This window comes from Onychomys torridus, chromosome 1, assembly GCF_903995425.1.
Source record: "Onychomys torridus chromosome 1, mOncTor1.1, whole genome shotgun sequence".
Lineage (NCBI taxonomy): Eukaryota > Metazoa > Chordata > Mammalia > Rodentia > Cricetidae > Onychomys > Onychomys torridus.
Window position 1 is genome coordinate 136,053,375 of NC_050443.1, and position 16,482 is coordinate 136,069,856.

At 39.9% G+C, this 16,482-nt stretch overlaps 1 protein-coding gene across 1 annotated transcript in view; it reads right to left on the reverse strand.

The window, feature by feature from the left end:
- The window catches only part of Pcsk5 (proprotein convertase subtilisin/kexin type 5), a 427,807-nt gene that overhangs the window by 70,268 nt on the left and 341,057 nt on the right, over window positions 1–16,482 (reverse strand). Inside the window, exon 24 of the mRNA XM_036173949.1 lies at window positions 15,531–15,599. Within this exon, the coding sequence (XP_036029842.1) occupies window positions 15,531–15,599 (69 nt within the window). The remainder of the gene's footprint in view (window positions 1–15,530; window positions 15,600–16,482) is intronic.

The following is a 16,482-nucleotide window of genomic DNA, read 5'->3' on the forward strand; positions in this document are numbered from 1 at the left end:
TCCAGAATTGAGCTCTGGATATCTCGCCAATATGTCTTTCTCTCCCATAACAATAAGAATGTGAGCTCAAATGTAGGAAAAGGAGCAAGGGAAACATTAGGAGACACCTAAGAACAGAGCCCACAACAAGGGCAGACATAGACACAATAGGTCGAGACTTTTACAACTTTGGTTCTTTTCTCTAGGCAAATGGTAGATGAATGTAGTCTGCTCTGGAAAGGAGTGAGCATTTGGATGGTCTGTAGGGTTATAGCCAGACAGGCCTAAGTTTAGCTTTGGCTCTGAATCTTACTAAGTTGTATAACTTTGGGCAAATTACATAAACTCCCTGCATATTGCTTTCCTCATTTATCAAATGAAAATAAGAGTTTTGGATAGAGATGGCTATACTGAGGAGTTCAGATCATGTGTGTGAAGTATCTGCCTAGCTAGATATATAGCACAGACAAATTATTGAAGTTTAGTTATTAAAATATCATTTATCTGTGTCTTCTTCAGCTCCCATTACCAACAAAAGTATTTTAAGTATGATGTTGAGTTGTGTATGTATATATGCTCTCAATCACTGATTTTTGAGCATGGTTGCAGATCAGCATCAGTCAGAGCTGTAGAAAAATACTTAGGCCCAAGCCTCACTCCAGCATAGTCAAGTGGGAACTGCAAGTAGGCAGCATGATGTTCTATCCCTCAGATAATCCCAGTGTGCTAAGAACTACTGGTCTACCACTCATTTACATGTGTGGAGGCCCACAAAGGTTTCCTGGTGAGATCTGAGCTTGCTTTACTCAGCAGAGCTGTATTAGAGGATTGTTTGACCATGGGCATGGTTTCTAGGTGATTAGAAGGGCCTATACTTGGCTGTGCTAGGGGGAGGTCTTTTGCTCCATCCCTTGGCATTTCTATAAATAATCCTTTAGAAGAGACAGAAGGAGTCAGTGGATGAGGATCCAGGACCTCCTGAGGCTATCCTGTGTTTCTATTTGTTTTTCTCTACTCTATCCTTCTCTTTAAAACTCTTATTCCTCACTCAAGAGAACTCTGGGGTAAAATGTGGGAGCCAGTCTCCTAGTTGGCCTCCCACATACATTGGGGCCCTTGACACCAAAGAGAAAGGTTTCTTTATCTTTGAATCTTCATTCCTAGGCAGATACAGGTGCTTAGTAAATATTTCTTGATCCCCACTGGAAGATGGAGAGGGCTGTCCAAATTCTCATACAAACTGGTGCATTTCCTGGCAAGTAGATAAAGGCAAGGTAGAGCAGTATAGGGTTGCTCTTGCTGTGGATGCCCTAGATACCTTTCTGACTGTAACTAAATACCTGACCAGAAGAAGCTTAAGGGAAGAAATGGACATTATGCTGGCAAATTGTCATGTTCTGTTCAAGCTTGCTATGAAGCTGCCTCTGGAAATGAAGTTGCCTTGTACCCCCACTTCAGACTCAAACATGTTATATCAAGTGTCCCCCAAGACCCCTTGTTTGAGGATGGCCTGCCCCAACCCCAACACTGTGACAAGGAGAAAGGAGAAAAGCAAAACAGATGGGGCATTCAAACATCGTGTCCTTGAGACCAGAGAGAATGGTAAACAATTTTCAATGGATGTCACCATGGTTTCTCCCATGTTATAAAAGTGCCAGCGTTGAGAATGGGAATCCAGAAGTCCAGACCTGGAATCTCATTCACGGTGGAACTGGGACATCTAGCTGATTGTCTCAACTACCTGAGTTATCTCTGCTTGATGTTGTGAGCACACAATGCTTTGCTATCTGCTTCATTTGTCTATCTATCTACTGTGTCTACATAACTGCTAATGGCAGTTGACTCCTTTGCTTTGGCTTGGCACATGCTTAATAAACTAATTAAAAACCAAGGCATTTTGCTTATTCTCCTGACTATCCAGTAGCAGGTAGAAGGATTTTGGTTTGTAGCTTAAGGTGATGCAGTCTATAAGCTGGGGAAGCATGGTGCAGGAGAGTGAGCTGGCTGATCAGATAGTTTACGGAGGCAGGAGGCAGAGGGATAATGCCAATGCTTAGCTCATGGTTTCCTTTTCTCCCTTTTACTCAGAGTGAGACATGATCCCATGGGATGGTGCCTCCCATATTTAGGGTGGATTTTCCCTCCTTTGTTAATCTTTTCTAGAAATATTTTCACAGATACACCTAGGGGTATGTCTCCTAGGTGATTTTCCATTCAGTCAAATTGTCAATGAAGATGCATCATCACAGTGGAGATCTGAGAGTCAGGAACTAAGAAAGGTCAAGTACTTTCCTCACCAGCTCACTCACTGGTCACAAGACATTGGTCACTGTTTCTCCTCTTGCATCACTAGCTGCTAGAGACCAGAGAAGTACAATAGAATATTTTGGAAAATTCCACCAATTTGAAAACAGTGACTTTTTCAAAAGAGTTCCCTTGAGAGACAGAAAGATACTGCCTCTTCCAAGGTCAGAAGGGTAGAGAGTGGCCACACATGTGAAGGCAAACAGGCAAGCATTTGGGACTATTGCTATTATCACTCAGTATCTGTAGAAGATTCTTCCCAGAAAACCCCATGGTACCAAAATCTGTAGATGCTCAAGTGCCTTATATACAAGGATGTGGTATTTACATATAACTTGCACCCAACCTCTGATACACTTTAAATCATCCCCAGATTACATGTAATATATTCTGAAATATAAAATTTAGGAAACAATGACAAGGAGAAAAAGGCTATGAAAGAGAGTCTCTGACACACCAGTCAACAAGAAAACCATATGTCAGAGAACATTCCTTCTATTGTCAGCTTCTGTCAGGACCCAGCAGTCTGGAGCTTTGTCAGAAATCTACTCATCAGAACATGACAGAATCTTCAGACTGTGAGAAAGATGGCAATGAAGGGATGAAGAAAATAAAATGAATGAATGGTAGTTGGTCCACCCATCTGGGCCTAGATGATAAGACAGCATGAGACATTACATCTTTGTTAACTGAAGTCATTGAGGTTTAGGGATATCTGTTATTATAGCATACCCCTTCCACATATGTATATACATACATACATACATACATACATACATATATATATATATACACATACATACAAATATATGTATATGTAAATATAAACATAATTCACCTATATTAGAATTTCTGAGTTAATTCCTTCCCTTGAAAGGAATGGATGAAGTTATAAACAAAATTGCTCAAAATTGATTTTATTTTTAGATAGGCTATCTCTACCCCAGCTATCCTAGAACTTGCTATGTAGATTAGGCTGGTCCTAATCTCACAGAAATCTTCCGGTCTCTGCCTTCTGGGTCCTGGGATTGAAGGCATATACCACTAAACCAGGCAAAATTAGCTTTCTGAACCCCATCACTTCCCAGCACACAAAATTGGATGTTTCCCTATTCCTTTGATGTTGAGCCCCCATCTGTAAAAACTGACAGTGAATGTGAAGATGTCACTCATATTAAAAGTTTAGCAGAATGCCCGTGAATGATTAAAGTGAGGTAATTCAGTCCAAAAATATGAAGTAGCACGCAGACATTAGGAGATGTTTGTAAGTCCTAAGCGCTCATGGATCCATTATAAAATTTAGGTATGCTTTTTTTAAAGTTAGATTTATTGAAATGTATTTTCATAGTGCAACATTTGTTTTTCATAGTTGAGTAAGTTCATACGGACAACCAATCAAGATATGGGGCATTTTCAGACTCCTCTTTTGGAAGTTTTTATGTTTAGATAATATGTTATCTAAAGCCCAACAGAGTTTCCTAGGTTTTGCTATATACCCCACTGCCTTAAAGGAGGACTATTTTAATGAATTATTTTAAATTGATTTGTATGGAAGATTTATTTTCTTCCCATACTTATTCATCTATTTAATTCAACAATTTATTTACTTTTGTATGAATTTGTAGCTATTGGTTATATTCTCTGGGTTATAAATGAATACTATTTTACTTACATCTTAGCTCAAATTATCCGAACTCTGACCACTAGAGACACTTTTTGGGTGGTTTATGTATTCTTCAGACATGCCATCAATTGGGGGTTGTAATTACTGTTCTAACTGTTTTATTGCTGACACCCAGGACTAAAGACACTCATAAAAGAAAAGTTTTCAATTAGGGGCTTGCTTATAGTTTCAGAGTTAGTCCACGATCATCATGGTGGGAAACTTGGTGACAAGCAGGCAGGCATGGCGTTGGAGCACTAGCCGAGAGCTTATATACAATCTGCAAGATGGTGGCAGAAAAAGAGTAAGACTGGGCCTATCCTGGGCTTTTGAGACTTCAAAGCCTACCTCCAGGGACATACCTTCTCTAACAAGGCCACACCTTCTAATTCTTCTGTCCTAGGTTACTGTTGCTGTGATGAAACACCGTGACCAAAGTAACTTGGGAGGAAAGGGTTTATTTGGCTTACACTTCTACATTGTAGTCCATCACTGAAGGAAGTCAGGACAGGAATTCAAATAGGGCAAGAACCCAGAGACAGGAACTGATGCATAGACCATAAATGGGTGCTGCTTACTGGATTGCTCAAAATGGATTGCTCAGCCTGCTTTCTTATAGAACCAAAGACCACTATCCCAGAGATGGCACCACTCAGTGGGCTGGGCCCTCCCCTCATCAATCACAAATTAAGAAAATGCCTTACAACCAGATCATATGGTGACATTTTCTCAACTGAGGTTACCTCCTTCAGATGACTCTAGTTTGTATCAAGCTGACATAAAACTGGCTAGCACACCTCACGTGTTTTCACCAACTGGAGATCAAGCATTCAGATATATGAGCCTATGGGGGCCATTTTCATTCAAACTATCACAGGGCTGTGAGTTTTTTTTTTTTTTTAATTTCTTTTGTTGTCTTTGAGTAATTTCTTACTTTCTGTCATCATAATATGCTACAAGTTCATCTTGTATATTTACAGTCATAAATCAACTAATTTAAGAAAGGGACTTGATTGCTTTTATTGGAGAAGGATATTAAAAACAAGATTTAGGGATTGGGAATAGTAACTATTTCTGGGGTATGGTCAGGAATTCTCAGCTGTGAGCATGAAGTACCTTTTACAAGGAAATATTGTGTATCCTAATAAACTTGCCTGAGGATCAGAGGAAAGAGCCTGCCACTAGATTAGACATAGAGGCCAGACAGTGGTGGCATACACCCTTAATCCTATCACTCTGGGTGTGGGGGGTGGGCAGAGATCCGTCCGGATCTCTGTGAATTCAAGGACACACTGGAAACAGAGTCAGGCAGTGGTAGCACACACCTTTAATCCCAGGAAGTGATGTCTGGACAGAGAAAGGTATATAAGGCACGAGGAAACAGGAACTCACTCTCTTTAGGTTGAGGGTTTTGTAGAGGTAAGCAGAGGCTACTCTGCTTCTCTGATCTTTCAGCTTTCACCCTGATATCTGGCTCTGTTCTTTTTTTAATTAAAAGACAATCTAAGATTTGAACAACAACCTTTTAAAACACTTTAAAATGTTTTCCAAACCTGAAGAAAGACTGGAGCAACTTTGATTTTCTAAGATCTTCCTTTCCTCAATGTATTCATGCATTTATCCATTTTTTGTGCTTTTATCTCTTTTCTTCTTATTTTATTTTATTCTTTTACTTATTTTGTATTTTTTCTATGAGATTTCATTTTCCTTACAAGTACAGGTCATTGGCTGTACAAGTGGTCCACATTTGAGATTTCTCTTGTGACTATCTTCCAACTCAATATGGTTTGCTTTCTCTCATAATTCCTGAACTTGGACCACACTGTTACTAGGGGATGCTCTCCACAATTCCACAAGCAGAATTATGACCTTTGTCCTTAGATGTTGGTAACAACATCCCAGGCATAACAATGAAAATGTTTTAAAAAGATGACAAATGTCCCATGGTAGCCTACTTGCCTGCTAGAAACTCTTGTCACAAATACTAGAGGAAAGTATCCTTGTTATGGAATTTATTTTGTTGGTAGACCTATAATGTTAAGTTCTTTGGAACTAGTTAAAGGGGTGCTAATTGCAGTAACTTGTGTAGATTGGTTATAATTAGATATCAATTCTGGTGGCACTTTAAGACCCATGGTTATCCCATTGCTCAACAGTTTTGCAAGTACTGATCTTAGCACACATTGATTACTTGGTCATTCTCCTTGAGTCAATGATGCTTTTCTTATGCATCTGCCAGATGAAAGTTTTCTGAAAAAGAAGAAAGCTTTCCCTTTCTTCCCATTCCTTCCTCAAATATCATGATAGGTTTTTCAACTAATTGACCAGGGAATAGAGTGGCTAACAAGTCATGGCCAAGTGAGCAGATCCCACATAGAAATAACAGGAAATACACTTCAAGTTTGAGATGTAGGCAAGAACTTTCTGAACAGGATTCCAACAGCCCAGGAAACATCCCAAGAGGTAACAAATGAGACCACACATAATTAAAAAGTTTCTGTGCTAAAAAGAAAACTGTCAACAGAACAAGCTAAGTGCCTACAGAATGGGGGGAATCATTGCCATCTCTACCTCGGACAAAACTATATCCAGATTATATAAAGAACTGCAAAAATTATGGTGTTAGAGAGATGGCTCATCAATTAAGATCACTGACTACTCTTACAGAGGATCCAGGTTTGATTCAACTGTCTGTAACTCCAGTTCCAGGGGATTCAACATCCTCTTCTGGTCTCTACAGGTACTGTGCAGGCATGCAGTAAATGGCCATACATGCAGGCAAAACACTATACACATAAAATAAGCTATAAATGGACAAAACTTGCAAAAATTAAGCACCCAAATCCCTAAGCTGCCAATGAAATGAACAGACAGTTCTTGAAAGAAGAAATACAAACAATAATATTTTTCGAAGTGTTTACCATTCCATTCTTAGCCATCAGGGACACTCAAATTAAAACCACTTTTAGATTCTATCTCATGCCAGTCATAATGGCTAAGATCCGGAAAACAAAAGACAAAGAATGCCAGTGAGGAATTCACTGTGGGGAAAGAGAAGGTCTTATTCACTTCTGGTGGGATTGTAACTAGTATAGCTACTAGGAGAATTATCATGGAACTACCCATGTATACTTTTCCTGGCCATATACCCACAGAAGTACATGTACATATCCTATCACAGGGATGCCAGGCCATCCATGTTTACAGATGCATAATTGACAATGACAAGGAAACCAAGCTGTTCTATACATCGATCAACAGATAAATGAATAATAAAATGCAGTGCATAGCCACAATGGAATCTTATTCAGCCAAAGGGGAAAATGAAGTGAGGAAAATGGTTGGCTCTGAAAAGTATTATATTAAGTGAAATAACTCAGACTCAGACAAACAAAAACTGGGTCCAAACTTTTGTTGTGTGTGTGTGTGTGTGTGTGTGTGTGTGTGTGTGTGTGTATAAAGGTTTGTTGTGAAAACATGAAATGCAGGACTAAAATCACAACTATGTGGAAACAACTAGAGAGGTTTCACTATTATCTCTCCCTCTCCTTTTTATTTAAAAATCTTTGTTTTTATTTTTATTTATGTGTCTGTGTCTATGTACATATGTGTGAGGGTACACAGAGGCTGGAAGAGGTTGTTGGAGCCCCTGGAACTGGGGTTATAGGTAACTGTGAGCTGTCCAACTTGGGCACTGAGAACTAAGTCTGGCCCTCTGAGCTATTAACCACTGAGTCATCTCTCCAGCTCCTCCACTCCTTGCCACAGACAACCATCTTCAGATCTACAGTCAACCAACTTGTTCCCTTTCTGATATTTTAATTTTTTTGGCAATATCAAGCCCAAATGTAGCTATTCACACCTTTTAATTTCAACATTTTGCTGACTCAGAAGCATACCACAAAGCAAACAAAACAGAATGCTTGTGAAACAGCATATCAGGAAATCACTATTACTTTATACTGATCTTTTTGGGTCTTCCTGACAGTAGAGTACTCCATGTGCTTGCATACTCTAGGTAACTCAACTAGTTATCTATGAGCCTGGCATTTCGTCTGCTTCCAGTGGTTGATTATGTTAATACCACCTTGGATGACTGTATATCCACTTGTATCCCTGAACCAAGGCTTTGCTTTTCAATATCTTGCTCTTTTTTGCCCAAGACTCGAATTTTCCCTTCATCCAGTACATCCATTCTATATTTGCAACCTGGCTATTAGTCACATAGTGGCTATCTGAGCTAACATATTAGCTTGTTCAGAGTGACTGTGTTCATACCACCTTTGTGTTACTTAATAACAGCCCCCAAACTCAAGAGTGGTAAGGGTGGTGATTTGGTTATACCAAAGAAAAGCCAAAAATGTTTCTAAGAGAAAAGGTAAATTTATAATCTTAAGGAAATTTGAAAAAAACTGAAAGGGAGGGGCATGGTAAAATTGCTAAGATTCTTCAGAAGAATAAATATCTGTGAAATCATGATGGCAGAAAAATAAATTTGTACTAGCTTTACTGTTGTACTCAGACTGTAAGTTAGAGCCACAGTGTGTAAGAGGTGCTCAGTTTAGACTGAAAGGCACTGAATGTTAAGGTTCGGCACTGCTGTGGTGTTGGGAGTCCATTGAGAGTCTCAGAACTCAACCTGCATGAATGAGGTAGACGAGTGTACACTGTTTAGAATTTGTGAGTCCGTGTTCTTAGCTCGGATTTCTAGAAGAGGTGCCATGCAGTCCAAGTGCTAATGCATGGGCAATTGTAATACATCCTGTCACATGTTCTTCAAAGGCTGTACCATTTAGTTTCCACCTCTGGGAATAAATATATTCCCTCTCCTACAGCCTTGCCTAGACAGCCACTGTGCTTTTGATATGCCATTCTGATGGGTGAAACACTGTCCTATGGGGTTGTGCATTCCTCTGAGTTGGTGTGCTCATTGCTGTCTTGAATAAGAGCAACTGTTCACACACCCTCAGGAGACCCTCACAAGATTGGACTCATTAACATTCTTTCATGGTAGGAAGTGAAGGCTCATGAAGCTAATAAGGCTTAAGGAGTCCCACACCTCCCTGAGGATGTAAATAGTTACCAAGGGCTATGAAGAGGAGGCTGGTGTGCAGTGGGCTGTAACTTTCCCATGCTCCTGTAAGCAACCTCTCACTCATGTTCCTTTAAGCACGTCCAATAAACACATTAGTTCACCCAGCTGGACTTTCATGGCATAATTTCTTTGGTCTGCTATTGCTGCTGTGTCTGGGGTGAACAAAACAGACTGCCTGGGAAAAGTCATGCAACCCATGGTCCTTTTAATTTATATCTCCCACCTAATAAACCAGTAGCTTTTCTTGTGCTTGAATGCCATCTGTCTCATATGATTTAAAAGCCTATACCTTTCTTCATATTGTCTTAGTGTCCCCTTGGCTGGATTGCTTTTGCTTCTACCTGGATTCTATAAGAGCATTCTTACCACTGTTGGTACTTACTACAGCACCTCTGCCTGTCAATCACCCTTGAACACTGTCCGTAGTCAAATTCAACTTAAAATATGTCCTCAGAGTAGCACTCAAGAGCCAAGGATGCATCTCTGTTGACAGAGCACTTGTCCTGCATGCAGAAAGCCCTGAGTTTGATCTCTTCATCACTGAGTGTAGTGGCACACAGCTGTAATCCCAGCAGTGGGGAAATGGATAAAGGAGGACCAGAAGTTAAAGACCATCCTCAGCTGCATAAGTTGAGGCCAGCATGGGCTCTGGTAGACACTATTTCAAACAGGAAAAACCCAAGACACCCCATCATTCTGCTTTCTTGTTTGTATACTTATTTATTCAAGTGCTGAGGATAGACTGCAGGGCATCACACATCCTAGGCAAGCTTTCTACTACTGAGCCACATCTCCTAGTTTCCTGTCTTTCCTTCTGTCTGTCTGTCTGTGGCTCTTTAACCTTCAGCTGTTCCACTTCAGCTAAGGAGTGCTTTTTAAACACATTCATTGAATTCAAAGTTTGGATTTTTAATGGATTCTCTAAACCTTTCTCTGTCTGTTTCCTTACAGTTGCTCATTTTTTTCTTCAACACTCATACATTTAGTGGTGGAAAATCCATGGCAGAATGTCTTGCCACTTGTTGTCAAGTGGAAGCCCCATGCTTAGGGTAGCTCTCCCTCTTCTTTGTGGGCAACACAGGGAAACTCACAGTCTCCTTTCTGTACCTCCTCTCTAGAAAACCCCTTTGACTGCTTCAGGGCAGGAGAGTCCCTGTCTGAATTTTTCTTATGCATAAGTTTGGCTCTTGTGAAATTTTAGTTATATGAATTTATTTCTTCTTGATAATTGCTTAAATTTTTAAAAAGTTGCTAGACTACATATCTTTCAAAGAACAAAAATTAATGGAATTTCATTATGTTCTCTGGAGCCAAAATATGAGCATAATAACTTCTGTTTTTATTGATGAGGTAAGTGAGTAAAGATTTTATATAATATGAGTGAAATCCATTATTAAGTCAATGGATAAATAGGTATGGACCTCAAATCTCAGCTTATACTATCTTTGTTAAATGAAAACTATGAAAGATACCTCAAAACATCAGGTAAAATCACTTCATTTACCTCACCCTCAAATAGTCAAAATATAATTCCAAACACTCAGATTTGCCTTTGTGAAAAATGTCAACTAAAGGTACTTCTTAGGAAGACAAACAATTTGACGTCAAGTATTCTTAAAAAAAAAAAAAAAAAAGGAAGGCTGTTTGTTTACAGCCTGACAAAGAAAAGAAACCTCACTCCATAATAATAAATATTCCCTCGGCTCCATCCCAGACTATGAAACTCAGTGTTTTCCTCCAGACAGAACCATCATTTTTTGGTCATGGGTTAGTTTTTTGTCTCCTTCATGAAAATATTTCTAGAACTGACAAGACCTGCTCCCTGGAGCTGGCTATGGTTTCCATCAACCTGGAAATCAAGTTTTCCTTTATTAGTTGTAAAACACAGACATTAATATATAGTGTTCTAAATCTCTGAAAAGGAATACAAAACTCAAAATATTCCTAGCATTCACAACAACTGTTTATGACATAACATAGATAAAAATGTCTCAAATGTCTGCTCTTGCGTGTTCTAATTCCTCCAGAGATTGTCTAGACCCCTTAAAAAATGAATCTGCATTGTTAAGATGGAATAAAGTGAAATTCTCTCCAAAGGATGACGTTTTGTTTCATAAGAAGTATTTTGGGCAGACCTTGGCAAGTCATTCATATCTTTGAAAGTTCCCATTCCTTCATTCTTAAAACTATAAAATGTAACAAAACACATTTTATCAAATATTTCAGTTCTAATATTCTATAAAAGTCATTTTTGTTGTATGATTACTTTCCTTTTCTTGGATTACATTCAAAATTTAATTGGAGAAAACATTGACTCTGAAGCTCTGAGTCTCATGTGTTATCTCTCTCTTTTGAACTTGAGAAACCCTCAAATTCAACCCAGTAAACATTTATACATGTTTTTATTTTTTTTTAACTTACAATGGAGTTATGTCCTAATAAACATAAATGGAGCACACTAATAATACAAAAATGTATTTAATATTCATGGCCTACCAAACATCATAGCATATCCTAGAGTCTAAGACCCAGACTGTCTCTTAAACATTCTCAGAACACATTAGTCTACACTTAAGCAAGTGCCTCTAACATGAGATTATTTTGTTATAAAACTTGGTTATCTTATGTAATATACTGAAGAATCACTGGTCACACAGCACACTGCATGGTATTGGTTGTTGACTTGAACTTGTGGCCTACTGCACAGCAACACGAGAAAATTCTGTATGCACACTGCCAGTGCAGCAGAAAAAGATCCTAATTTAAAACCCTGAGATCATTGTCACACCATGGTGGAGTGAGAACACTGTAAGCCAGGACATCACAAGTGAGGGGCATTTGCATATCAACTGTGTGTGCTTTATGATCCTGGCCTGCTGCTTTGCTTGTGGGAGCATACAGTGTAAGTCAGAGAGCTTATTCTCAAGCAAGCCCTTTAGTGTCAGGCAGAAAGATATGCACATACTAAATGTTGGACCAATGTCATAGCAACCTACACATGAAAGGGAGAACAGGAGGGTTCATTCCAATGGAGAGATCACAAAGGCTCAGGAATGAGGTCATGGTTGAGATTAGGCAAGTCAGTTCAAGAGCACACAAGGCCAACACATAGGAATTTTGTAAGTGAAGAGAAATATTAGAATTTAAGATGTTAAAACTCAGAATTTTGAAGGTTCTTGTAACCTTCCCTGATGCTGCTGTACTAGAACCTTGTCCACTCTGGGCCAACCTTATGAAGATCTTCATTCCAGGTGTGTGTCTAGTGGCATAGCCTTAGCAGAGGGTGTCTGTCATGTCACCTTTGAATTTCCAGGGCCAAGGCGAGTACCTGGCACACAGCAGATAGCTAAAGTCGCCTCAATGAAGGAATGAGTGGGATATTTTAATGGCACTTTGTAGAGTGAATCAGACTGACGGATCAGGTAAGTAACCTCTGGATTTCTAGTCCCTGGTTGGCCAGTCTCTGTTATGGAATTCGTTTTCCAATTGCTGCACTTTGGTCTCATCTTTAGCTATGGTACTGAGGAAGGGTGGACATTGAATCTCCCAGTGATCAAGGTTACCTTGTCATTGTTCAAATCTGTTGTGTAATGTCTTGGAAGGAAGATCACTAAGATATAGGATGCTTACTTACATGGGGACGTGAAATATTCCACCCTGCCGGGGAAGCTCATTAAACTAGGAAAGTAAACATCTCAAAGTAGTTTAAGGAAGTCCCTGAAACTGACCAGATTCATTAGGCCCTTCTCTTTTCAAACACACACACACACACACACACACACACACACACACACACACACCACACACACTCACACCTGTATATAAATACATATATGTGTGTGTGTGTGTGTGTGTGTGTGTGTGTGTGTGTGTGTACATGCATTAAGAACTAATGACAAATACCCTCAGAAGAGATTATAACAGCTGAGAAGCTTGGAAAGGACACACTCCAAACTGTTAAGCTGCTGGTAGGTTGTTCAGTATGCTCCAGGTTTCCTAGCTTTCATGAGCTGTTACCATGCTGGGGTGGGCTTTTATGATGCAGCTGTCTCTGAGTCATTTATGATCTTGTACGCAACCCCTCACCTATACTCCTGCAAGTAACCCCAATAAACCCATTGGTTCGCCAAGCTGCACTTGGGGAGTGTTTGTACGCTGGTTTTTCATCAGTTCTTCATTTGGTATGAATAGATGTTTCTCCACTCTCCCCCAAAATACTGTCATATAACACCTTATCTCATTTAGGATGATGTCTGAATCTGAGGGCGCTCTCAAGGGTACCTTCTTTTCAGGGTTTTTTAAAGACTTGGAAGTAAAACTTACTCTTCTGTGTTTAACTTAGTGGGCTTGTCCTACTGTCATCCCTGAACACACAGTGAGAGCCAACATGTTTAAGATCTGTCCCCAAAGCACACACAAACACTCAGCCCCCACCTTCCTCGACACATGAAGATGTAGGCATGGGGGTTCAGCACCCCAAAAAAGGTGCAAAAGAAATCCAGTTGGGGTAGGATGCCTAAGTGGAAAATAGGTCTGAGATGGACAAAAATAAAATCAAGGCCATCAGAACATCTATCATTGTTGCCAGAAAGATCTCTTTCACTTCCTAAGAAAGACTGAAATTTGGGTATAGCGGCAAAGATGGAATGCAGCAAAACACACAATTAAAATATCCATAAGCAAAGTATAGAATCTGTTGCCAGTGTTTTAATTTAGTCCTTTTTCTTACTGTGCTTAAATTTACTTTTGCTTCCCAGATATTTAGAATTTTCCCCTTAAATCTCTGACTGCTGCCCCCTTCTGAAGTTTTACCCTGTTACTGAATTTCTTCTCCTCACGCTACAACAGACGAGAATGAAAGAACACTGTTCACACTTCTAAAGCTTCAGATAAACTATAGCTCACTCATACCATTTAAGAATTAAGGAAGTCACAGAAGAGGAGGGGGAAGAATTGTAGGAGCCAGAGGGGTTGAGGACACCAGGGGTATAGAGCCCACAGAACACCAGGCAGGGTTCCTAGGGGTTCACAGAGACAGAAGCAGCAATCGTGGAGCCTGCATGGGTCTGTGTTAAGTCCTCCACATATATGTTATGGTTGTTAGCTTGGTGTTCTTGTGGGACTCCTAACAGTGTGTAGTGGGAGCACTGGAAGGGGAGGAGTATCTCTGACTCTCTCCTCTGTTCTTAGGACACTTTTCCTCCTACTGGGTTGCCTCATCCAGCCTTGATATGAGGGTCTGTGACCAGTCTTATTGTATCTTGCTATGCTGTGTTGGGTTGATATACCTGGGAGGCCTGCTCTTTTTTGAAGGGGAATAGAGGAGGAGTGGATCTGGGGGAGGGGGGGTGAGGGAGAGCAGGGAGGAGCAGAGGAAGGGGAACTGTGGTCAGGAAGTATTGTATGTGAGAAGAATAAACAAAACAACAACAAAAAAATAAGTCTAGTAGATAAGGCCAATAAAAGGTCTACTTAGCTGCCCTGTAATCTGACACTTTGCAAGTGGTCCATGGAACAAGTGCAGTGGCCCCACTAAACAGCCTGTTCTGCATCTGACAAATTTCCCTTGTGATATGTGCATGGCAACATTTTAGAGGCACCATAAGCCTCCACAAAAGCTCCCACAAAGAGAAATTACTCTGTTTCATCTGGGATTTTCCTTCACAGACCCTCTATGCTGTTTTCTATGTGTTGCCTAGACTTACATGAAAGTGTGGTCTTGAAATCACAGTCTCCCACAGAGCAGTGGTGGCGCACGCTTTTAATCCCAGCACTTGGGAGGCAGAGCCAGGCGGATCTTTGTGAGTTCGATGCCAGTCTAGGCTACCAAGTGAGTTCCAGGAAAAAGCGCAAAGCTACACAGAGAAACCCTGTCTCGAAAAACCAAAGAAATCACAGTCTCCCTAGTTTATGTTTTTCATCAAATTCACTGATGTTATGTGCTATAAACCAACCTCATCATCTCCTTTGCCAGAGATCCAGCAGTATGAGCACAAGGGATAGGAGAGCTACAAAGTTGAACTAGAGAGTAGGTATGTTTTTTTTTTTGTTGTTGTTTTTTGTTTTTGTTTTTGTTTTTTTTTTTTTGAGTAACAGAAATCTTGACTTCACTATCACCATAGTACAAAGCATAGCATTAGGCTCCAAGCAATGGAATCACTTTCACTAAAGGAGATCTCCTTATCTCTCTACCCACTAGCTTTTGAGTTCCTGGTGAATTAGAGCCAAGAGGCATTTCTTTGTTTGATTTGATTTGTCAGCTTGATAAAGAAGTGTTTGAGGGAAGACACTGCCATCCGTTCTTAAGCTTGGCACTATTGCCTCACAAGCATCTCTTCATTGTGACGCTGTCTGTACTATGGATAGTGATGGGGACACTGATAATTACCTCCATGACAAGACCTCTTGCTGAAGCAATGGCAATATCAGCATGTGTGGCAGGGGACACAGCTACTTTAACGTTTTAAGTAACAAAGGACCATGACATACCCACAGTGCATCCCAGACACCCTTCTTCACAAGGTATGCATTCTTCATACTCAGAATCCTGGAATTCACCTGTACAGGGAGAGGAATGGAAAAAACACTCAAACTCATTGGGTAGAGGCAGATTCAATGCTAGGGAAACAGTTGTTTGGTGTGTGCTTTGTCTCTAAGTGATTCATAGAACAATCATGAAGCCCAAAACCATCTGGAAGAAAGGTGTCCCTTTCTTTAAAATCCCGTATCAATGTACCAGACTGTACCAAGCTGTACAAATAGAACAGGCTTAGACTGTATTCCATACAACTAGTCTTTTTGTTTATTTGCTTGCTTGTTTCACTTTGATTTTTGAGAGCAGGTCTTGTTATGTAGCTCTGGCTGATCTGGAACTCACTATGTAACTTAAGCTGGCTTTAAACTCATTGCTTTTATTTCCTGAGTACTGAGATTATAGCCATGAGCCACCATGGTTGGCCATATAAATAATTTTAAAGTCAAGCTAGTAGATTGTATTTACTCAGTAAGTTAGTCCTATGTCTATGAAAATGGAATTTCATATATATATATAAAGATATCAGATGCTATATCTGACCTACTTAACATATTTAAAGTTAAAAAATATTTTACTGTCTCTGTAAACAGGAAGGAGAAATAGAAGGAGGGCTTAATTTAAAATATCTTGAAATTGTCCTCAGACATGGGCCAGCCATAATCCTTATGTAGCAGAGTTCTTACATATAAGAAAAGAAACACAATCAATGCTGCTAAATTTATCATCTTCCAGTGTAACAAAGAAATTGAACAATGACAACATACAATTCACAGAGCACTCAAATATGTCAAGAAGACTTAGGTAGACTGGTTCTCCTTGCTTCTCATGGGCAATCCTGCTCAGTGTTATGCTTGCCCCTTTACAAATAAAGCCCCAAGGCATGGAGAAATTAGATTAGTGTTGCCC